Source organism: Bufo bufo, chromosome 9 (assembly GCF_905171765.1).
Source record: "Bufo bufo chromosome 9, aBufBuf1.1, whole genome shotgun sequence".
Classification (NCBI taxonomy): Eukaryota; Metazoa; Chordata; class Amphibia; order Anura; family Bufonidae; genus Bufo; species Bufo bufo.
In genome coordinates, this window is record NC_053397.1 from 125,300,749 (window position 1) to 125,324,894 (window position 24,146).

The window sequence follows — 24,146 nt, forward strand, 5'->3', positions numbered from 1 at the left end:
TGGTGGTGTATAGAGCCCAAAATTTTAGAATTGTGTCGATGTCCCAATATTTATGGACCTGACTGTATGTAAATTAAACTGGCAGGCAGCAAACAGACATGACACTGATAACACTGGAAGGAGGAGGCAGTGTCCTACAACACTGAACGAACACTCAGGGATGTGCTCCTCCTCCCAGTGCTCTCCCGTCTCTTATTTAGGCTACTTTACACTAGCGTTTTTGCTGGATAATGCAACCATCTGCACCCGTTATGAACGGATCCGGTTTTATTATCTGTAACATAGCCAAAACAGATCAGTTATGAACTCCATTGAAAGTCAATAGAGGACGGATCCGTTTTCTATTGTGGCAGAGAAAACGGATCCGTCCCCATTGACTTGCATTGGGGGGTATGCCGGATCAGTTTTGCTCCGCATCCCAGGACGGAAAGCAAACTACAACATGTTGCGGTTTGCTCTTCGGTCTGGGAACGCAACTAGACGGAACGGAATGCATTTTGGAGCATTCCGTTCTGTTCAGTTCAGTTTTGTCCCCATTGACAATGAATGGGGACAAAACTGAAGCTTTTTTTTTCCGGTATTGAGCTCCTATGACGGATCTCAATACTGGAAAACTAAAATGCTAGTGTGAAAGTAGCCTTATAATACAGAGGAGATGGCCTGCTGCACATGACAACGCTATGAGAAGAGGCCTGCAGAATAGGAAAGTAGCACACATTCCTGGGTGTTGGGGAACAAAGGGAGCTCCCTCCCTTTATTAACCCTTGATATCAGTGTTTACTACTGACAGCGGCATGTAAGGGGTTAAATGGCCGATGTTACAGCCGATCTCAGCCGTTGCAGCAGTCGGCGATCGCTGACAAGGGACCTCTCCGACTGGTCCTTTTACGGCTGCTTCACAATCTCCACTGTTCATGACAGAGGGGCTCCAGGGCTGTGACACTTTATCAAGTCACAGAGCCGGATAACAGTTTGAATGTTACTGTACTCCTGATTTTAGTAAGTTACATGCAACCTGGACATACAGTTACATCCATTTGCAGCAAGGGGTTAAAAACCGATTGCATTCTGCAGTTTTGCGGACCCATAGATTTCAATGGGGCCACGTCCCGATTTTTACTGACAAGTAGAGGGCATGTTTTATTTGTTTTGCAGGGCAGTGGAACGAAAGAAAAGATGCAAACAGCACACAGAGTGCTCTCCGCATCTTTTGGGGCCCCATAGAAGTGAATGGGTCCGCATCCAATTCGCAGAATTGCAGCTCAGATGCGGAAAGCAACATATGGCCGTCTGAATGAGCCCTAAGGCTGAGTTCGGAATTCTGTTTCTTTACTGGACAAAAAAGTTCTGAATGTAGGAAATTGTCTTTTTGACGGAGGTCCCTAAATATTCGCACAGAAATAGCTATCACGGGGGGCGGAGCCTGCGCTTGAGGTGAATGGACGTGTGAAGGACGGCTCTCCTGCCTGCATAACCCACACAGCACCGTATTATTAGCCCACTGGATCCCACAATGGTTAAAATCAGGGGCCAAAAGCCCACAGAGCAATCGAGCAACAATCGCTCCCAGAACCAAGCTGGGGAAATGGAGAGATATGTTAAAAAGACAGCCGCGAATCCAAGATGGCGCCCGGCACACCACGCTCAGCACACAAGTTACCAGCAGCATCCGGCGGTGACCAGGTAGAGGATGACCCCAGCGATGCAGACTGCTTGCCCATATCTAGAACTTTCCTAAAGGAGGCTTTAGCAGAAGCACTGGGTCCCCTTAGTTTGGATATCTCCTCAATAAAAGAGGACGTCAGACACATAGGCCGGAGGGTGGAGGCGTTAGAGGAATTGCAGGCCGCGATCTTACAGCACCAGTCGGCAGTCTCATCATGCTTGTCCCTGGCTCAATGCCACATTAACTCCTTATATACAGCCTTGGAGGACCAGGAGAACAGGAGCAGGCGTAACAATTTACGTTTTAGAGGCATTCCGGAATCTATCTCAACCATGGACATTCCTGAAACAATAATTCAGATATGCCTGAAAATTCTGGGACCTGAATCTGCACATGAGGTCCTGCTTGAAAGGGCCCATAGAGCTCTCAGACCAAAACCACAAGCGAATGAGCCCCCCAAAGATGTAATATGTAAATTTTTACACTTCCCTGTAAAAGAAGCCATACTGGCAAACGCTAGAAATTCTAGCTCCGTTGAGTGGGAAGAAAACACAATCACCATATTCCAGGACTTGGCGCAGTCAACTCTTAAGAAACGCAAAGCCCTGAGACCCCTCACAGAATGGCTGCGACAACGCAGAATTATTTACCGGTGGACATTCCCGTTCGGATTATCGTTCCTGCACGACGGTCGGCGCGTTCACATCTCTTCCTTCACTGATCTGGATAAAGCCTATGACCTTCTTCAAATTGCCCCATTGCCTATTGAGAACTGGGACGTTGCCCAAAATCTGAGCTCCTTACCTAATCTCCCTCAGGTGACCCCCTGGGAATCTTTAGGTACCCCAAAACCCCAAAGAAGCAGAAGGGGAAACTCCTTCTCCACTCCCAAACGTTTGACCATGGTGGAAAAGTAATGAGTTTTGTTCTTCCTAAGTTTAGGTGGACTCCATACAGCATCATAGGAGATGTACAGATTTTAAGCTGTTGTTAAATTGTTTTCCGTGTGATGACTCCTTGTATACTGGATGGAGAGCCGGACATGCCTTGCTCTCTGCCCAGTATATATGACGATGAAACAGTGGGGATCTTCTTCCTGAATTTCCCATCTGTTGTAAGGTTAGACCAGTCACATAGCTAAGTATCAAGATCAGGCTATTTTCAGTATGAATGTACACTCTCATACAACGGTAGCAGTGCGAGACACTTAAAGCTGCCCACCAGTATCTTACAATACTCCACTTTATCTTCTCCTCTAATTGTTGAGTCTATCCACTCATACATGCTTCCTATTCCCTACATGGTTCTTACCAAATGAAAAAATCATAAGGGCTTGTTGTAAAACCTTATAGATCCCCTGATTCTTCTTCCACTAATACTACCAGTTTCAAATTGTTCCAGTACAACTGGCACTACAGAGGGTAGTGCTTATGGGTGCTATACCCTTTCCCCCCCTACATGATGCCTAAGCAAAAAGGCATGATTGATATGATCTACCTGGCTTGGATGATGTTTATTCATCCTTTACCTTTACTCATTGTTTTATTTTATGTTCCTAATTGCTATTGTTTTGACAGGTATTATGAGACTATCCAAATACTCTCTCAAACAGATCTACGGATATCCTCACAGATTCAGGGCTAACAAATGGACATTCCTCCGATTGTCTGGATGCTCATGGACTCCTCTCGTGGCCGCACTTCCTCCTTCACTTTGCTCCTGGTTGGTCAGATTTTCTTTGCTATTACATCCAGAACCTCTCCCCCTCTCTCTGAAAAGACATGGTGGATTTTAAACTAGTCTCATTCAATGTCAAGGGGATGAGGTCCCCCTCTAAGAGATCCCAGATTTTCTCTCTCTTGCACAAGGAGAGGTGCTCTGTGATCTTTTTGCAGGAGACACATTTCAAACATGGGAATTATCCCAATCTCTCTCACTCCAAATATCCTAGCTGGTACCACTGTGGTGCTGGGGGTGCGGCCTCAAGGGGTGTCAGCATTGGCTTTGGTAGGGGGCTCCCCTTTCAATACAAATCACATATTCAAGACCCGGAGGGTCGGTACCTAATTCTCATAGGCCAAATAGGGCAATCCATCTTTACTTTTGCAAACATATACGCCCCAAACGTAGACCAGAACGACTGGCTCACCCCAGTACTCTCTCTTATAGAAAAACACAGAGAGGGGTTCCTAATTATGGCAGGTGACCTTAATGTAGCTTTAAATCCTTTATTAGACACCTCTTCTAAAAAATCTCCGGTTTCGGCAAAAACTCTTAGTTTGCTGCACACAAAATTTCATAACCTGGGAGTCTTAGACGTCTGGCGCTGCCATAATCCCGAAGCGATTGATTATTCCTTCTACTCCCCTGCTAACAAGTCATATAGTAGAATTGACTATATTTTAATCCCGAAAGAAAAGTAAAAATTTAGCTCATTCCCAAAAATAGGAAATATTACCCTGTCCGATCATGCCCCAATCTATTGTGAAATCCGCTCAGACCAGAAAACCAACAAACAAACCAACTGGAGGTTTAACGAGTCCCTTTTAAACAATGCAAAACATACTGCTCTTATCTCCTCTTACCTTGAGGAATATTTCCTTATAAATACTACTCCTGAGATTTCCCCTCAAACCCTCTGGGACGCTCATAAAGCGTACGTTAGAGGCAGGCTGATTGGTCTCTGCTCCTTCCTGAAGAGGGAATCTGAGAAAAAACTTAGTGACTTGCTATCAAAGATCCACATAGCAGAGAAAGCCCACAAACAATCCATGTCAGATCTGCATCTAGCGGAACTTTCTTCCCTTAGAGCCCAACTAAAAAACCTTTTAAACGAGCGCTCAGCCAAACTTTTACTGTCGGTCCAACAGAAATTTTTTGCCCATGGCAATAAAGCCTCCAAATATGTCATGAACCGTATTAAACAAAAGAGAAGTTCCCGCTATGTTCAATCCCTCAGATCTCAACAGGGTAACCTCTTGTTCAAAGCGGAGGAAATAGCTGATCAGTTCAGGATATTCTATAATTCTCTTTACAACCTACCAATCCCGGATCTACCCGACCCCTTTACTTCCAGAGAAACCAACATTAACTCTTTTCTTGACACACTTGACCTCCCAGCCTTAACCTCAATACAGCGGGAATTCTTAGCCAAGCCTTTCACTGTCCCGGAATTAGAAGCTGCCATTAAATCTACCCCTAAAGGTAAATGCCCTGGCCCGGATGGTCTCCCTATATCTTACTTTTATGCTTTCAAAAATATACTCCTACCGCATCTGCTCCCTGTCTGTAATTTAGCTATGTCCAATATACCACTTTCACATGATATGACTAGAGCCACTATAACAATAATACCCAAGGAAGGCAAAGACCCTACACTATGCTCCAATTATCGCCCAATTTCTCTCCTCAATGTAGACCTCAAACTTACAGCCAAAATGCTAGCTACTAGGCTACAGAGCTTTCTGCCCGAACTGATCCATCCGGACCAGGTAGGCTTCGTAAAAGGGAGAGAAGGGAAGGATAATACCACAAAAATATTAGACTCCTTGTTTTATGCCTCTCATAAACGCATCTCCTTGGTCCTGATTGGCACGGACGCCGAGAAAGCATTTGACAGAGTGGACTGGCTATATATTAGACTAACTTTCTCAAAATTTCAGTTCCCAGAGTCATATATCAATGCAGTATTTGCAATGTACACGTGCTCCTCGGCATCCGTGTCGGTCAATGGAATACTATCCCCCTGTTTTCCCATAAGAAATGGGACGAGGCAGGGGTGCCCCCTTTCTCCCCTATTATTCGTACTAGTGATGGAATCCCTTTTACAAGCCCTTAGACAAAATAGTGATATTAGCGGTCTGAAAATAGGTTCACGAGAATATAAATTAGCAGCATTTGCGGATGACTTACTGATCACCACCACCAATCCACACAAATCCATGCCCAAGATCCTGTCGACACTTAACCTTTTTGGCTCCCTATCCAACTTTAAAATTAACCCATCAAAGTCCCAGGTCCTTCATATAGGCCTCTCTCCCGTTAGTGTCTCCTCCCTCAAAGTAAACTCCCCATTCAATTGGCAAACCCAACAATTAACCTACTTGGGGGTCAAACTCTCCCCGCATTTACCTGATTTATTTCGACTAAATTACATGCCCCTTTTAGTTGCTATACAGACGCAGATGAACTCCCTAGACTCTCAATATCTCTCCTGGTTTGGTAGAAAAAACATTTTTAGGTCTCTGATCATGCCGAAACTCACATACCTGATGCAGGTTCTACCCATAGAAATACCTAAATCATATTTTACCTCTCTTAATAAATGCATACGCAAGTTTATTTGGCAAGGTAAAAGTCCTCGCATCTCTTTTGACACTTTGACCAAATCTAGAGCTACAGGTGGTATTGGTCTCCCTGACCCGGAGACATATATGAATGCTATCCAACTATCCAGAATTATAGACTTAATCAGGGAACCTGGTCACAAATCCTGGCCAAAGTTGGAGAATGCTCTACTTCCATTCCCTATAAGGGCACTTATACTGGCTAATAAACCCCTCCCGCAACCTAGCCTGATTACTAACCCTATCACGCGTAACACATTAAAAGGTCTGGAAGAGGTTCACATCCAACCCTGAAAGTCCCTCACTTCCTTCCCCCCTTCTACTTATTAAAGATATCATTGACTTAGCACCCAAATAATTAAAAGAGAGATGCCCAACATCCGTAAGAAATTCAGTAATTGCCACCTCTCAACTAATAGATAAAGAGGGTTGTGTTCTCCCTGACTCTGAAATAAACATAATACTAGATGTGCAGATTCGCAATCCAATACTACAGAGCTTCCTCAAAACAGAGGCCCTTCTCTGGGCGAAGCAAACCTCCCAGGTAGGAGAATCCTGCTGGTTTGAGACAATGCTGAACAGTAAGATGTATCCTCTTAAAACCATATCTAAAATATATAAACATCTGAAATCACCCCCCCTCCCCTCCTAAACCCGCGATTGTAGGTATTTGGGAAAGAGACTTACAGCGAAATCTATCCTCTCAAGAGATCACTAAACTTTTATCTTCCCCCCACAAGTTGTCCAGATGTATACGCATACAGGAGAATGGCTACAAAATTCTCATGCGTTGGTACAAAACCCCAGATAAAACTTGTATGTACAGTTCAACAGCGTCTGATGAATGCTGGATATGCCATACATCGAAAGGCACATTTTATGCACATCTGGTGGTCTTGTGACCAAATTGAGCCTTGGTGGCACAAGATACTCCAACTTTGTAACGAGATTTGTCAGACGTCTCTCCCATGTACGCCTGAACTAGCCCTTATTTCTCTGGGGATGGAGAGCTTGGGACCACATAAAACATCCCTATTCTCACTCTTACTAGCAGCGGCCAGGTTACTCTTGCCCATGCACTGGCTTTCTTCTGACATTCCCAGTATTGACCATTGGACCAATAAAGTGGACCAGATATACAGGTTGGAGAAAATCTCACATTGGGAATCACATTCTAGACCGACTTTTCTAAAAATATGGTCCCCATGGAAAAAATATAGAGGATTTATATAGCTAAATATATAAATATGCTCCCATTTGCTGATGATCGCTTACCTGTATTCTCTTGAGTAGAAGCTGATAGCCTCACAAAACCCCTCTTCCACATCTATTTATTCTTACCTTTATTTTCATTTTATTTTATTTTAATCCATTTTATTTCATCTCGGGAAGTATGCCCTGTGATCCGTGACATTCTGTTTAAACAGAAACCTACTTAAGCCTATCAATAACTAATGCCTGTCAATGTTGGGCCGAAACACCCGCCTGTTACAAAAACTTGTGATGATTTCTTGAATATATATGCTGCCTTCTTTTTTGTCACTTGTACTATTGTTGTAAGGAGATTTTTGTGAAACTCACCTGTAAAATCTTTTTCTCGTCTTTTCCATTGGGGGACACAGACCATGGGTATAGCTTAGAGATATTACTAGGAGGGACACTATGCAAAAAAAGAAGCTCCTCCTCCTCGGGCTATACCCCCAGGCACCTCCAGGAGAACTTCAGTCGTTGCAAAAGCAGTAGGAGAAGGAGAACGGAAATAAAACACAATGGAAACCATCACACCGCACACCATAAGGCGAAAAACCATAAAAAAAGGGGCGGGAGCTGTGTCCCCCAATGGAAAAGACGAGAAAAAGATTTTACAGGTGAGTTTCACAAAAATCTCCTTTTCTCGTTCATTCCATTGGGGGACACAGACCATGGGACGTCCCAAAGCAGTCCATGGGGTGGGAACAAGAAACAAACCCAACACCGCCTGGAATAAACGTCCCGCAGTTAAACAGGAACCACAGCCTGCAATACCCTGCGCCCAAAAACAGCATCAGCCGAGGCCAGAGAGTGTAGCTGATAAAACTTTGTGAAAGTATGTAAGGACGACCAAGTGGCCGCCTTACACAACTGGGAAACGGATGCGCGATTGCGTCTAGCCCAGGAAGCTCCCACTGCCCTTGTGGAGTGAGCAGTAATCCGTGACGGCGGAACCTGGCCACGAGCGCGATAGGCCGCAGCAATAGCGGAACGGATCCACCGCGCCACGGTGACCTTGGAAGCCGCCAGGCCCTTACGAGACCCTTCAGGAATCACAAAGAGAGAGTCTGAACGCCGGAAGGAGGTAGTAGCCCCCAGGTACACCTTCAGAGCCCTGACGACGTCCAGAGAGTGGAGAGCGCATTCCTTGGGGTTCGCCGGAGAAGGACAAAAAGAGGGCAGGACAAGATCTTCGTTAAGGTGGAAGGGAGAAACCACCTTGGGCAAAAAAGAAGGCACCGGTCTGAGCACGACCTTATCCTGGTGAAAGACCAGAAAAGGTTCTCGGCAGGAAAGTGCGGCCAGCTCCGAAACTCGCCTGATGGAGGTTATGGCCACCAGAAAAACTACATTCCAGGTGAGTAAAACCAGAGAGATCTCCCTCAGAGGCTCAAAAGGCGCCGACTGAAGGGCGCGCAGAACCAAGTTGAGATCCCAGGGGGGCAAGGGAGGCACATACGGGGGAACAGAATGCGCCACCCCCTGCAGGAAGGTTTTCACAGGTCTCAAAAAGGCAATGGACTTCTGAAAAAAGTTAGCCAAAGCAGAAACCTGACCCTTCAAAGAACTGAGCGACAGACCCATGTCAAGGCCGGATTGGAGAAAGGACAGCACCACTGGGACAGAGAAACGTAGGGGCGGGTAGCCCGACTTCTCACAAAAAACCAGGAAGGCCTTCCAGGTGCGATAATAGATCCGTGAAGAAGCCGGCTTCCGAGCCCTGATCATGGTTCTCACCACCGCATCAGAGAAGCCTCTCTTCCTTAGGATGGAGGTCTCAACAGCCACGCCGTTAAACGCAGCTGCCGTGAATTCTGGTGGAAGAGTGGCCCCTGAGACAGGAGATCCTCTCTGTCGGGTAGCGGCCACGGAACGTCGACCAACATACGAGCGACGCTGGAGAACCAGGCGCGGCGAGGCCAATCCGGGGCGACGAGAATGGTTGGTATCCCCTCCGCCTCTATCTTGCGCAGCACCTTCGGCAACAGAGGAATCGGAGGGAAGACGTAAAGGAGGCTGAACCGCTGCCATGGAGCTACCAGCGCGTCTACCCCGTCCGCCCGCGGGTCTCGAGCGCGGGCTAGATACACCGGCACCTTGTGGTTGAGCCGGGAAGCCATCAAATCTACGTCCGGACGGCCCCATCGGTTGCAGATGTCCTCGAAAAACTCCGGATGGAGAGACCATTCTCCCGGATCCACCCTGGTACGACTCAGAAAATCCGCCGTCCAATTGTCGACTCCCGGGATATACACTGCCGACAATACTGGAACATGCGACTCCGCCCATAAGAGGATCCTCGCTACTTCCTGCATTACTGCCCGACTGCGGGTCCCGCCCTGATGGTTGACATAAGCCACAGCCGTGGCATTGTCCGACTGAACACGCACCGGGCGAGTTGCAAGGAGAGGAGTCCAGTGGGAGAGGGAGTGGAAAATCGCCCTTAGTTCCAAGACGTTTATCGGGAGACGGGACTCCTCCGTCGACCAGACACCCTGAACTGTGAGGTTCCGGAGAACACCTCCCCAACCGATGAGGCTGGCGTCGGTGGTGACTACCGTCCAGGAGAACGGAAGGAAGGACCTTCCTGACGATAGGTTGAGGGAAGACTGCCACCAAGGGAGAGAAGCTCGAACTTGCCGGGACAGAAGAACAGGAGTGTCTAGACCCCGAGGGCTCTTGTTCCAGAGGGCAAGGATCATTTGTTGTAGCGGACGAGTGTGAAATTGGGCGTACGGAATCGCCTCGAAAGAGGAGACCATAAGGCCCAGCACCCGCATGCACTCCCGAATGGTGGGACGTGGAGAGCGTAGAAGAAACACCACTGCCAGTCGAATCTGGGAAACCTTGGAATCCGGAAGAAACACCCGAGAAATCGAGGTGTCCAAGATCATCCCCAGGAACGAGAGTCTCTGGGAGAGTGAAGAGAGGACTTGGGAAGATTGATCAGCCACCCGAACTGTTCCAGGGATTGAACGGTGATTCGGACGCTGTCCTCGGCCTGTGGAAGAGACAGAGCTTTTATCAAGATGTCGTCTAGGTATGGTAACAAAGAGATTCCCCTGGTGCGAAGGAGCGCCATGAGAGGCGCCAGAATCTTCGTAAAAACCCGAGGGGCGGTCGCCAACCCAAAAGGTAGGGCGACGAACTGGTAATGACGCCCCCCTATGGCAAAGTGCAGAAAACGATGGTGGGACTCTGCAATAGGGACGTGCAAGTAGGCGTCTTGAATGTCCACAGACGCGAGGAATTCTCCTGGACTCAGAGAAGCAATAACGGAGCGAAGGGACTCCATGCGAAACTTCCGCACCCGTAGAAACTTGTTGAGAAGTTTTAGATCCAAGATCGGACGACTGACCCCTCCTTCTTTGGAACAACGAACAGGTTTGAGTAAAAACCTGTCCCTTGCTCTTCTGGGGGAACGGGGGAAATGACACCACGGTCCAGAAGAGAGGAGACCGCAAAAAAGAGACCTGAGGCCTTGGCCGGATCCCCCGGAACGCGAGAAGGGAAAAAACGTTCCGGCGGACTGGACGCGAACTCCAACTTGTAACCGGACGTCACCACTTCCAGAGCCCAGGCGTCCAGAACGTGAGCCCTCCAAACTTGTTGAAAGGAGAGCAGACGTCCCCCCACCACGAGGGGTGGGGGCACCCCTTCATGCGGAGGGTTGCTTGGGAGCAGGAGGACGGGCTGACTGCGCCCGAGGCCGCCAAGAAGGCTGGGGCTTGAAGAAAGGCTTCTTGCGGGAGTCCTGGGACCCCCCTGCCGATGAGGACGACGGCGTCCTGGCAGTGGAGAAGCGACGAAAGGACTGGCCCCGGAAACCTGAAGGCCGAGACCGAAAGGGACGCTTGGTCCTGGGCTGAGGTAGATGAGTGCGCTTGCCCCCAGTTGCGGCCGAAATAAATTCATCTAGTTGAGCCCCAAAGAGCCTGGACCCTTCAAAGGGAAGGTTAGCGAGTGAACGTTTAGATGAGGCATCAGCATCCCACACCTTCAGCCAGACCTCCCTGCGCTGAATGACAGAGAGGGCCGAAATACGGGCAAAGAGGGAGCCGATGTCCATTGAAGCCTCACAGAGATATTTGGAAGCTCGAGACATCTGAATGATAAAATCCAGAGTATCTGCAGAGGCGTCCTGCTCTGACAGATCCTGGTGGTGGCGCTGCAACCACATTGTAAGGGCTCTGGCGACCCAAGCTGACGCGAAGGCCGGTCGCAGGGAAGCGCCCGCCAGGGAGAAGATAGACTTGGAAAGTGAATCCAAACGTCTGTCCACCGCATCCTGCAGAGAGGAACCGTCTAGGACGGGAAGGGCCGTGTTCTTGGCTAACCTGGCCACCGGAGGATCTACCTTAGGGGAAGAAGTCCACTTTTCCACTGAGTCAGCTGGAAAAGGATACAGTGTATCCATACGCTTGGTGGCCGAAAACTTTTGATTAGGACGATCCCAAGCTTTTGATATGACCGCAGTGAATTCCTCATGAATAGGGAACACAGCGGACTCCTGCTTCTTAGGTGGAAAAAGGGAGAACTTCCGACTAGTGGAGGGAGGAGAATCCCCTTGTATATTAAAAGTGTCACGGACGGCTGCCACCAACTCGGTTACCATGGTGGAAAGCTTAGGCAGGGGTTCCCACTCCGTGACTTCGTCCGATCCGGACAATTCCCCTTCGGATTTGCGCTCCCTGCGGGGGGGAGAGTCAACCGGGCATGCCTCAAGGCGAGGGGGAGAAGCGGAGTCATCCGAGGAGGAATGCTGCCGCTCACGCTGCCTTTTAGAAGTCAGACGCCCTCTGTGAGAGTCACTGAGAGGAGATGGAGTGGTGGCTGCCACAGGGGTAGTAGCCGCCATGCGCTCCATGAAGGACATGGCTGCCTTGGCAACTAAGGCCAGATCAGCTGCCGCATTAGACATGGCGGAGGCCCAGACGGGTACCGCTGGTTCCGCAGGGGCAGAGGGAGGACCGGGCTGAGCAAGAGAAGGAGGCTGATCCTGTATAGGAGCAGGGCATGAGTCACAAGAACCAGTGACAGAAAAAGGCCTAAGGCATATCTTACATGACTCCAGTGGAGCCTGAGAGGGAGCCTTGGAAGGCTTAGGGGCCCCAGGTTTAGGCATGATGGATTCCAATGTAAATCAGATTTCCTACCAGGTTGCTGCAATTCCTACCACCCAGGCAAACAGCAGAAGTCTCCGGTCACTGAGGAGCTGCACGGCCACAATCCAGCAGAGTCTCCGGAGTAAGGAGAAAACAGGCCGGACGCCGAAGCTCCGCCCCCTTGAGCGCGTCATTGCGGCGCGAAAAAAGCGCGCGCGCGATTCAAACTACACCCCATAGCCGTACGGCGCGGCGGGGGTTAATGAATGACGGAGCGGTCCGGCGGGGAGCTGCAGAGAGCGCAGCGGCCGCAGTCTAAAGGAACAGAAATCATCATATGCAGAGGCGTCCTGTCTCTGCCGATCTTAAGCTGCCGTTTGAGCTGTAGGCAGGTAGGAAAAATGAAGATAGGGAATCATCAGCCCTACCCGGAAGGCCCCCTCCCCTAGGAAAAAATGCCCCCAGCAGGTCCTTTTCCAGCTCACCCAGGCGGCCTCAGAGTGCCAGACAAACGACATGAAGATAGGGGGGAGGGAAGAGAGAGAAGGGAGATTGAAGCAGGCAATACTTATCTGCTCAGCATGCTCCCTCGATGTCCAGACCAGCAGGGAGTCACCTCTTCAGACATCTGACTCCAAGGGAGGGCAGTGCTCTGGGGAGGGTAGGCAGCAGGTGTCCCAGCAGCTGGTGGGATGCCAGAGCTTACATGTCGAGCCTGGATCCACTTTTCTTCTGTGGGGGAATGGGAGGTAGCCAGGAACCTTCAGAAGACCGTGGCAGACACTCCACAGGGGCCAGGAAAGCGCAATGCTGACCTGCGTCCCCATCTGAAAACAGAAAATAACAAACAGGAGAAGAGTAAGAGTCAACCTCCTTGGACGGACACTAAGCAAAGACTGAAGTTCTCCTGGAGGTGCCTGGGGGTATAGCCCGAGGAGGAGGAGCTTCTTTTTTTGCATAGTGTCCCTCCTAGTAATATCTCTAAGCTATACCCATGGTCTGTGTCCCCCAATGGAATGAACGAGAACATTTGTCTTCAAGCTTGTACCTTGCTATGACAAATATAAAAATAATAAAAATTGTCAATAAAAAAAAAAAAAAAGAAATAGCTATCACAGTCACTGGTAACACCTCTCCCACGAACAATGAAATCAGAAATAGCAGAGATTTCAATGTATAAAATCCAAGTTTTACTTAATATTTTCTCATAAAGCTATATATAATCTTCTCAGCTCCTCCTGCTCTATAACCTGCTGAAAAGTAGTAAGAGATGTCCAGCACCGAGATAAATAAAAATCTTCAGTCTTTATTTCATAAATTTAAAAGAATGCAGTTTCTTCACATAGATGATGGTAACGCCTCCAACGCGTTTCGATCTATATTATTTTAACCATGGTCTATAACATTCTGCCTGCAGATTACACTGCATTTCATGGTGACAGGTTCCTCTTTAGAAATATGACTCCTGTGATACTTTAGCTGCTCTGTAGGAAAAGAAGGGACTCCTCAGACACAGACAAACAAATATGTCCTAAACTACATACCAATACACTGCTGATCAGGAACGTCCCATGGATATGAACTCCATGACATCAGATCTACTGTGAAATCAAGATCATCATAACTGGTTTCCTGCAAATACAAGAAATAAAAAACATCAAAGTACAGATGACACAGTGTTATCTTGTAATCTTGTGCCAAATCCATTGAAAAGTTAGTTCTTTTTTTCTTGCTATTCTTTACTTAATGTGTTAACCATCAATCTTAGCCATAGACTGGAGAAAATACCTAATGCAGAACTGTCACAAGTTTCAATATCAGGGGCTGTTCACATCTCGTTTTTGCTGTACGTCATGTGTTACATCTGTAAACAGAAGAAAAAAATGTATGGAAACAAAATACTTGACCTAACCATAGACTAGCATTTAGTCATATACCCAGGTGCCCCCCTATATACCATTTCTGCAGCCAGGTGCCCCCTATATACCATTTCTGGAGCCAGGTCCACCTCTATATACTATTTCTGCAGCCAGGTACCCCTCCCCATATATACTATTTCTGCAGCTAGGTCCCCCCTATATACTATTTCTGCAGCCAGGTCCCCCCTATATACAATTTCTGCAGCCAGGTCCCCCCCCCCCCCCCTATATACTATTTCTGCAGCTAGGTCCCCCCCTATATACTATTTCTGCAGCTAGGTCCCCCCCCTATATACAATTTCTGCAGCTAGGTCCCCCCCCCCCCCATATACTATTTCTGCAGCCAGGTCCCCCCCCCCATATACTATATCTGCAGCCAGGTCCCCCCTATATACTATTTCTGCAGCCAGGTCCCCCCCCATATACTATTTCTGCAGCCAGGTCCCCCCTATATACTATTTCTGCAGCCAGGTCCCCCCTATATACTATTTCTGCAGCCAGGTCCCCCCTATATACTATTTCTGCAGCCAGGTCCCCCCCATATACTATTTCTGCAGCCAGGTCCCCCCTATATACTATTTCTACAGCCAGGTCCCCCCTATATACTATTTCTGCAGCCAGGTCCCCCTATATACTATTTCTGCAGCCAGGTGCCCCCTACATACTATCAATGCAGCCAGATGCCCACTTTATACTATTTCTGCAGGGAGATTCCCCCCCTATATACTATCTCTGCAGCCAGGTCCCCCTATATACTATTTATGCAGCCAGGTCCCCCCTATATACTATTTATGCAGCCAGGTCCCCCCTATATACTATTTATGCAGCCAGGTGCCTTTCCCCCCTATATACTATTTCTGCAGGTAGATTCCCCCTCTATATACAATTTTTGCAGCCAGGTCCCCCCTTCCCCTATATACTATTTCTGCAGCCAGGTCCCCCCATATACTATTTCTGCAGCCAGATGACCCCTATATACTATTTATGCAGCCAAGTGCCCCCCCTATATACCATTTCTGCAGCCAGGTCCCCCCTATATACTATTTCTGCAGCCAGGACCCCCCTATATACTATTTCTGCAGCGAGGACCCCCCTATATACTATTTCTACAGCCAGGTCCCCCCTATATACTATTTCTACAGCCAGGTCCCCCCTATATACTATTTCTACAGCCAGGTCCCCCCTATATATTATTTCTGCAGCCAGGTCCCCCTATATACTATTTCTGCAGCCAGGTGCCCCCTACATACTATTTCTGCAGCCAGGTCCCCCCTATATACTATTTCTGCAGCCAGGTCCCCCCTACATACTATCAATGCAGCCAGATGCCCACTTTATACTATTTCTGCAGGTAGATTCCCCCCCTATATACTATTTCTACAGCCAGGTCCCCCCTATATACTATTTCTGCAGCCAGGTCCCCCCTATATACTATTTCTGCAGCCAGGTCCCCCCTATATGCTATTTCTACAGCCAGGTCCCCCCTATATACTATTTCTGCAGCCAGGTCCCCCTATATACTATTTCTACAGCCAGGTGCCCCCTACATACTATCAATGCAGCCAGATGCCCACTTTATACTATTTCTGCAGGTAGATTCCCCCCCTATATACTATTTCTGCAGCCAGGTGCCCCCCCCCCCCTATATACTATTTCTGCAGCCAGGTCCCCCTATATACTATTTATGCAGCCAGGTCCCACCTATATACTATTTCTGCAGCCAGGTCCCCCCTATATACTATTTCTGCAGCCAGGTCCCCCCTATATACTATTTCTGCAGCCAGGTGCCCCCTACATACTATCAATGCAGCCAGATGCCCCCTATATACTATTTCTGCAGGTAGATTCCCCCTCTATATACAATTTCTGCAGCCAGGTCCCCCCTTCCCCTATATACTATTTCTGCAGCCAGGTCCCCCCCCCCTATATACTATTTCTGCAGCCAGGTCCCCCCATATACTATTTCTGCAGCCAGATGACCCCTATATACTATTTATGCAGCCAGGTGACCCCTATATACTATTTATGCAGCCAAGTGCCCCCCCTATATACTATTTCTGCAGCCAGGTCCCCCCTATATACTATTTCTGCAGCCAGGTCCCCCCTATATACTATTTCTGCAGCCAGGACCCCCCTATATACTATTTCTGCAGCCAGGTCCCCCTATATACTATTTATGCAGCCAGGTCCCCCCCTATATACTATTTATGCAGCCAGGTCCCCCCTATATACTATTTATGCCGCCAGGTGCCCCCCCCCACCTATATACTATTTCTGCAGGCAGGTGCCCCCCCCCCCCCCTACATACTATCAATGCAGCCAGATGCCCCCTATATACTATTTCTGCAGGCAGGTGCCCCCTATATACTATTTCTACAGCCAGGTCCCCCTATATACCATTTATGCAGCCATGTGTCCTCTCAAAGGAAGTTAAAAAACTATAAATCCTCACCTAGTTCCTCACGATCCCAGCTCCAGCACAGCCCTCCCAGCAGCAGCGCGGTGTACAGTCACACATTGGGCTGCTGTGTAGGAGGACGAGCTCACAGCTGATACCCAGCGGTACCCCTCCTCCTGCTACACAGACCAGCAACGCCATGTCTGACACTACATCGCGCTGCTGCTGGGGATCGCTGGTTGTGGTGAATGGTGGAAAGGGAAGCAGACTGCTTCACCTTTACGGTCAGCTGTCTCTGCTTCCATAGGACTCAGACAGCTGAGATAAGGATATAAAAACATGGGGGAATAGCAGTCAAGCGCTGGAGGTGACAGCCATAAAGTTAGCTAATGGGGCCAAAGGGAGGGTATACTAAAAGACCGTTTTGCTTATTACTTGACCCACCCATAGAATATATTAACTTTATATTTTTTTACTGTATGTCTAAATGTATTCACTTGAGGTACAGCAAAAACAAGATATGAACAGGCCCTGACTCTTGTTATTGTTTACGTTTCTGTACGGTTTTTTTGCCGGACAGAATAGCACAGCATACCACCAAACAAAACAGATAGAGACGGATTTTATTTTTTTCGTTGCAATGAATAAGGAGGTGGATGGAAACGTAAAAGAATATTTTCCCATTCGTTAAACATATGTTTTTATCAGATGATGCCTCCAAATCTTATTTTAAAAGAATAATATCACAAAAAGTTTGTTTTTTTGCTAAAAAAACTGACACAAATGTAATGAAACGTAATCATAAAATTGCATACATTTGAACACTTTTTTTTTACGGCATGTTTAAACTTAAAGTAAAGTAAAAACAACATTTGAAGACTACCTAAATCTATGGAAAGCATTGTAAACTGAATGAGGCTTCAAGCGGTGAGGCCCAAGAAAGGCCACTTTAAAGGGTCCTCCACTTTTGCTATATTGATGACCTATGCTCAGGATAGGTCATCAATATCAGATTAGCGGTGGCCAAACTGACAGCACCCCGCCGATCAGCTGTTTGAAGAGAATGCAGCGCTCGTATTAGCAATCAGTTCTCTTCGCTGATTGACATGCCAATGCATACAATGCAACAGCTCTCTGCAAACCAAATAAAGTACAAAAATTTATTATATTGCTAATGCTGTTCTTATAAATTAGAGATGCTTGTACAAAATTATCTGAGCCTGTCTGCCTCGCATCAAGGCGATCTCTGTAAGATGGGAATCTAACACTAAGTTCACCTGTTATGTGCCATTTTGCACACAATGTATTTGACAAGCATCTCTAATTTATAAGCTTAGCATTAGCAATATAACAGGGCTCAAGATGGCGACCAAAATGGTCGCAAATGCGACTTAGAATTGGTAAATGGCGACAAGACTTTGTAGTCTTGTCGCCATTTGCGCCTAGACCTGCCGCTGCTCTGCAGCTTTCACAAACTGACATGGCACGCGCTGCTATCAGCGCATGCCATGTTCTTCTCAACAGCACAGGGGAGAAGGAGGCAGTCCCTCCCCCCTGCACCGCTGCTGCCACTGCCACCAATGGGCTGATAGCAGGGAGGAGGAGGGGAGGGGCTGTGGCCACTGCACCACCAATGAATAACGTTTATGCTTAATACAAACGCAGGCTCCACTGCGGGTGCTGGCCATATCCCATACCTGGCACCCAGCCTCTATGACTGAGTGCTGCGATCCACCGCTATTAAGCCCTCAGGTGCCGCACCTGATGGGTTAATAGTAGTGGATCGCAGCGCACAGTCATAGAGGCTGGGTGCCGGGTATGACATATGGCCGGCACCCGCAGCGCAGCCTGCGTTTGTATTAAGCATAAACTATATTCATTGGTGGCACAGTGCACCGAAACCCCCCCCAACCCCATTATTATAAAGTAGAATCATTGGTGGCGCAGTGCGCCCCCCCCTCAAGTATTATAATCATTGGTGGCAGTGGCAGTTCCATTCGGAGCCCCAGCAGTGTAAGCCTGGGGCTTCGATCGTTTACCATGGCAGCCAGGACGCTACTGAAGCACAGGCTGCCAAAGTCGGCTCCCTGCTGCTGTGAGCACAAAGCACAGAGCAGCAGGGACAGTGTAAGATCCTATTCACCCTGATAGAGCTCTATTAGGCTGCATTCACACGTCCGTGCTGTGTTGCGGATGCGCAAATTGCGGATCCGCAACACACCCACCCGGCACCCCTATAGAAATGCCTATTCTTGTCCGCAGCTGCAGACAAGAATAGGACATGCTCTATCTTTTTGCGGAGCTGCGGACCCAAAGATCGGGGCCGCGCTCCGCAAATGCGGATGCAGACAGCACACTGTGTGCTGTCCGCATCCATTCCGTCCCCATAGAAAATGAATGGGTCCGCACCCGTTCCGCAAAATTGCGGAATGGATGCGGACCCATTTTGCGGACGTGTGAATGGAGCCTAAGGGTGAATAGGACAAGGGATGAAAAGATCCCAGGTTCTAGCCCCTAAGGGGGGAAATAGTTAATTTAAAAAAAAAAAGTTAAAAAAAAAAACTAACACCAAAATATTCAGTTTAAATCACCTTGTCCAGACAAAAAATTAGGTTAGGACTGTTCTATTATGGTCCAGACGTTCCATAAAATGTGGAATGCACGCGGCTTTTTTGGCGTTATTTTTTTTCACGTGGTATCGAGTATCGCAATACTTTTTTATGGTATCGAAATAGAGTCTAAATTTTGGTATCGTGACAACCCTAGGTAAGACATGTGTGTTTTATTTTTATTATACCGAAATTATATGTATTTTAAGTTTGGCGACTAAAAATTTTTTCAGGTTAGGAGCCAATGGCTCCTTGATATTTTTTTTTTGTCTGGAGCCCTGTATAATACATTTTTGTACTTTATTTGGTTTGCAGAGAGCTGTTGCATTGTATGTTTTGTTCTAGGTTGTGTTTTCAGCCATAGCAATGTGCACATGAGCATTGGGATGGGCTGACTAACCCCCCTTGGTGTAGCTGACCCCATTTGGTCTAGCACTCCTTATCAGTCTGTTTGCCTCATAGGCTGATTTTAATTAGCACGAGTATAAATCTTAGTTTGCTCTGCATGCATGTTGGTACTTGTAGTCCCTGGACTCAATGGAGGCCATTTGGCACCAGAAATGAGAAAAACCAAAGGAGGTCCAGCAGCACCCCCTGAACTTCATGGTCGCTGTCATGGCACATAACAGGTGAACTTAGGTGTTAGGTTCCCATCTTACAGAGATCGCCTTGACGTGTGGCAGACGGGCTCAAATAATTTTGTACAAAATGATTTGCCAAGCATCTCTAATTTATAAGCATAGTATACGCATTATAATTCATTTTTGTACTTTATTTGGTTTGCAGAGAGCTGTTGCATTGTATGTTTTGTTCTATGTTGTGTTTTCAGCCATGGCGACGTGCACCTGCGCACTGGGATGTGCTGACTGACCCCTTTTTTTCTTTGCGTTTGTGCTGGAGGTGTGGCTGAATCTCCTATTTGGTCGTGCACTCCTGGTCAGCCTGTTTGCCTCATAGGCTGATTTTAATTAGCATGAGTATAAAGCTTAGTTTGCTCAGCATGCATGTTGGTACTTATAGTCCAGCATGCAGGTGGAACTTCATGGTCGCTGTCATGGCACATAACAGGTGAACTTAGTATTAGGTTCCCATCTTACAGAGATCGCCTTGACGTGTGGCAGACGGGCTCAGATAATTTTCTATAAGCATCTCTAATTTATAAGCATAGCATTAGCAATATAAAATAAAATATAAAATTTTTGTACTTTATTTGGTTTGCAGAGAGCTGTTGCATTGTATGTTTTGTTCTATGTTGTGTTTTCAGCCATAGCAATGTACACCTGCGCATTGGGATGTGCTGACTAGGCCCCCCCCCCCCTCGCCTCCTTTTTTTCTTTTTCTTGACATGGCAGTGGTAAGCATGAGTAATTACGACTCCGCCGTGCCATTCACTTCAATAGGACAGCTCCCTCCTATTCACTTTAATGGACGGAGTTGCTGTAAAAACAGCGTTCATACGTGTGTTGAGTTCTGTTCAAACAGCTGATCAGCGGGAATACCAGCATTGGGGCCTTCGCCAATCTGATATTGATGACCTATCCTAATGATAGGTCATCAATATAGCAAAAGCAGACAACCCCTTTAAGTTGAAAATATTGTAACTTGGGGCCATTGTAATTTTAGGCAATATAAAAAAAAAAATAATGATTACTTACACAAGCACCACAATTCCCATCTTCAAAAAAATCAACATCTACTAAGTTGCTGAGTTCCTCAAACAATGAAGAATCTGTTCGGGGAAAAAGTATACATACATTAGATATGCACGCTGCAACCAAAAAAACACCAAGAGAAACTGTTACCATGATCTCAAATACGAACATCAGCACAACACTCTGACACAATTATACTAATGGACAGTATTATAAACATTAAACGGGTTGTTCCATCTGGATATGCCATAAGAGATCGATAGGAGTGGGTCCCACCTCAAGATCTTGCCCCTCTCAAGTGTGCTGCTAGGAATGGAGAGGAGGCTATACATGCCAGGCTCTCTATATTCACTGCTATGGGACTTCCAAAAATACTTCAATTACTCTTACCGGTAATATGTTTTCCATGAGCCCATGACAGCACCTGTGAGAGATCCTCCTCCTTCCGGACAGGAAACAGGAACTTCCCAGATCTTTAAATTGGTCCCATGCCTTCCACCTTCAGTATTTGACAAGATTCCTGGGACCAGCAACGCACCTATATATAGTAAAAACTAACAACATAGGCGAGAAAACATAATAGAAAAAACTCTGCACCAAATATATGCCAGGCATATCTCTTCTTTGGCACTATACTAAAGAGTAAATTTCTCCTTCTCTCTTTTTTTTTTTTTTTTCCCATCATCATTCTTTATAAATAAAAGTCTTATTATTATTATATTTTTTTATATATTTTTTTAAATAAGGGAGGGAATTATGTAGGTGCTGTCATGGGCTCATGGAAAACATATTACCGGTAAGAGTAATTGAAGTATTTCCATTACGCCCCATGACAGCACCTGTGAGAGACTAGACTAGATAATTATTAGGGAGGGACTACAGCCTGCAGCACCTTTCTCCCAAAAGACATATCCTGCACAGATGAAAGGTCCAACCTGTAGTGCTTGTAAAACGTAGAGGGAGAACTCCACGTTGCAGCCCTACAGATCTGTTCTATAGTAGCACACCCTTTTTCTGCCCAGGAAGAGGCTACTGCCCTGGTAGAATGGGCTGAAAAATCTGAAGGGACCTGACACACTGATAGTGAATATGCCAAACCTATCGCTCTCTTGATCCATCTGGCTAAGGTACGGCTTGTAACCTTTGAGCCCCTGTTCTGACCCTGAAATTGAACAAAGAGTTGCGGGGTCTTTCTAAAGTCCTTTGTAGACTCTAAATACTCACAGACACACCTTCTAACGTCTAAAGTATGAAAGGATCTTTCTCCCTCTTTCTTTGGGTCCTGACAAAAGGAAGAGAGAACTATCTCCTGAGACTTATGGAATACAGACACTACTTTGGGCAGGAATGCAGGGTCTGGTTTGAAAACAATCCTATCCTCCAGAATCTGAGTATATGGTGGGGAAGAGGACAAGGCGGACAGCTCTCCTACTCGTCTGGCAGATGTAATGGCCACTAAAAATACGGTGTTATAGGACAACATCTTTAAGGGGATGTCCCCCAGAGGCTCAAACGGAGCCTTGGTAAGAGCAGAAAGAACCAGGTTAAGGTCCCAGGGGGCTGACTTAGATCTAACCATAGGACATAGTCTAGAGGACCCCCTAATGAACCTTTTGACCCAAGGATGAGTAGCCAATCGAAAGTCAAACAGGACACTCAGAGCTGAGACCTGCACCTTGAGAGTGCTGGGTTTAAGCTTTTTGTTAAGGCCTTCCTGCAAAAAGTTCAAAATTAACGGGATGTTGGGTGAGCTCAAGTCTAAGCCTGGACCTGCAAACCGAAGGAAGGTTTTCCATACTCTCAGATAGATTTCGGAGGTGACTTTTTTCCTACTAGCTAGGAGAGTCCCGATGACCTGTTCTGATAGGCCTCTAGACCTGAAGAATGTCCTCTCAAAATCCAAGCCGTCAGGTGGAGGTTCTTGACTTCCGGATGATGTAGAGGGCCCTGATATAATAGGTCCTGTCTTTCTGGAAGCACCCAAGGATCGGCTATTGATAGTCTCCTCAACCAAGCAAACCAGACTCTTCTTGGCCAGAATGGTGCTATTAGTATCACCGTCGCCTGCTCCCCTCTGATCTTCTGGATCACTCTGGGCAATAGACTGATGGGAGGAAACGCATAGACTAGGCCTTTCCCCCACGACTGTGAGAGCGCATCTGTGCCTACCGACTGATCCTCCCTGCTGAGAGAAAAGAACTTTTTGCACTTTTTGTTTTCCACTGAGGCGAATAGATCTATCGTAGGGGATCCCCATAGGGCCTGTATATGGTGAAACACTTCCTGATTCAGACACCAATTCGCCTGACTGAATCTGTGTCTGCTGAGAAAGTCCGCCTGGTGATTCTCTGAGCCTTTCAGGTGCACCGCTGAGAGGGACAGAACTTTCCTCTGTATCAACAAGAAAATCCTGGATGCCAGCTCCATTAGTTGATAGGATCTTGTCCCCCCTTGTTTGTTTATATAAGCCACCACCGAGGCGTTGTCTGATAGGATCCTGACATGCTTTTGGGACAAAAAAGGGAGACTTTTCTCTAGTGCGCACAGGACTGCTCTTAATTCCCTGGCATTTTGGGACTGAGCATTCTGGTCTCTTGACCAAGGACCTTGGAAAAACCCCAAAACTGAATGGGCCCCCCATCCCCAAGGGCTTGCGTCGGTGGTAATTATCAAGGGATCGTGTCTCACCCACTCTACCCCCTGACCGAGGTTCGAAGCCTTTAGCCACCAAGCTAGGGACCGGGTTACTGAACCCGGGACCACAATCTTGTGATCCAGGGATAGCGACCTCCCATCCCATTTGGATAGAATGAGCCGTTGCAGTATTCTGGACCTGAATTGGGCCCACCTCACAGCCGGAATACAAGCCGTCATCAGACCCAGAATAGACATAGCTTTTCTTAAGGGGACTTCCTTGACCTTGCTAAAAGACCTGATCTACTGCTGAATCCCCTCCTTTTTGTCTGCTGGAAGATAAGATTTCTGAGTCTGAGAGTCTAACAGGATGCCGAGGAAAACGCATCTGGATGTTGGAATCAGGGATGATTTGTCCCAATTTATTAACCAGCCCAGGCTCATCAGGATCCCCAGGACCTTCTGTATGTGAGATTTCAACTGCTCTGGGGACTGCCCTACCAGGAGAAGGTCGTCCAGGTATGAGACTATAATGATGTCCGACCTCCTTACTTCCGCCATTACCT

At 47.2% G+C, this 24,146-nt stretch overlaps 1 protein-coding gene across 2 annotated transcripts in view; it reads right to left on the bottom strand.

Annotated features, from left to right (window-relative positions):
• ATF6 (activating transcription factor 6) overlaps nt 1-24,146 on the bottom strand; it is a 465,865-nt gene that overhangs the window by 408,770 nt on the left and 32,949 nt on the right. For both annotated transcript variants that reach the window (XM_040407064.1, XM_040407063.1), the window contains exons 2-3: nt 20,950-21,023; nt 13,913-14,000 (exon numbers count right to left, since the gene is read on the bottom strand). In XM_040407064.1, the coding sequence (XP_040262998.1) occupies nt 13,913-14,000; nt 20,950-21,023 (162 nt within the window). The remainder of the gene's footprint in view (nt 1-13,912; nt 14,001-20,949; nt 21,024-24,146) is intronic.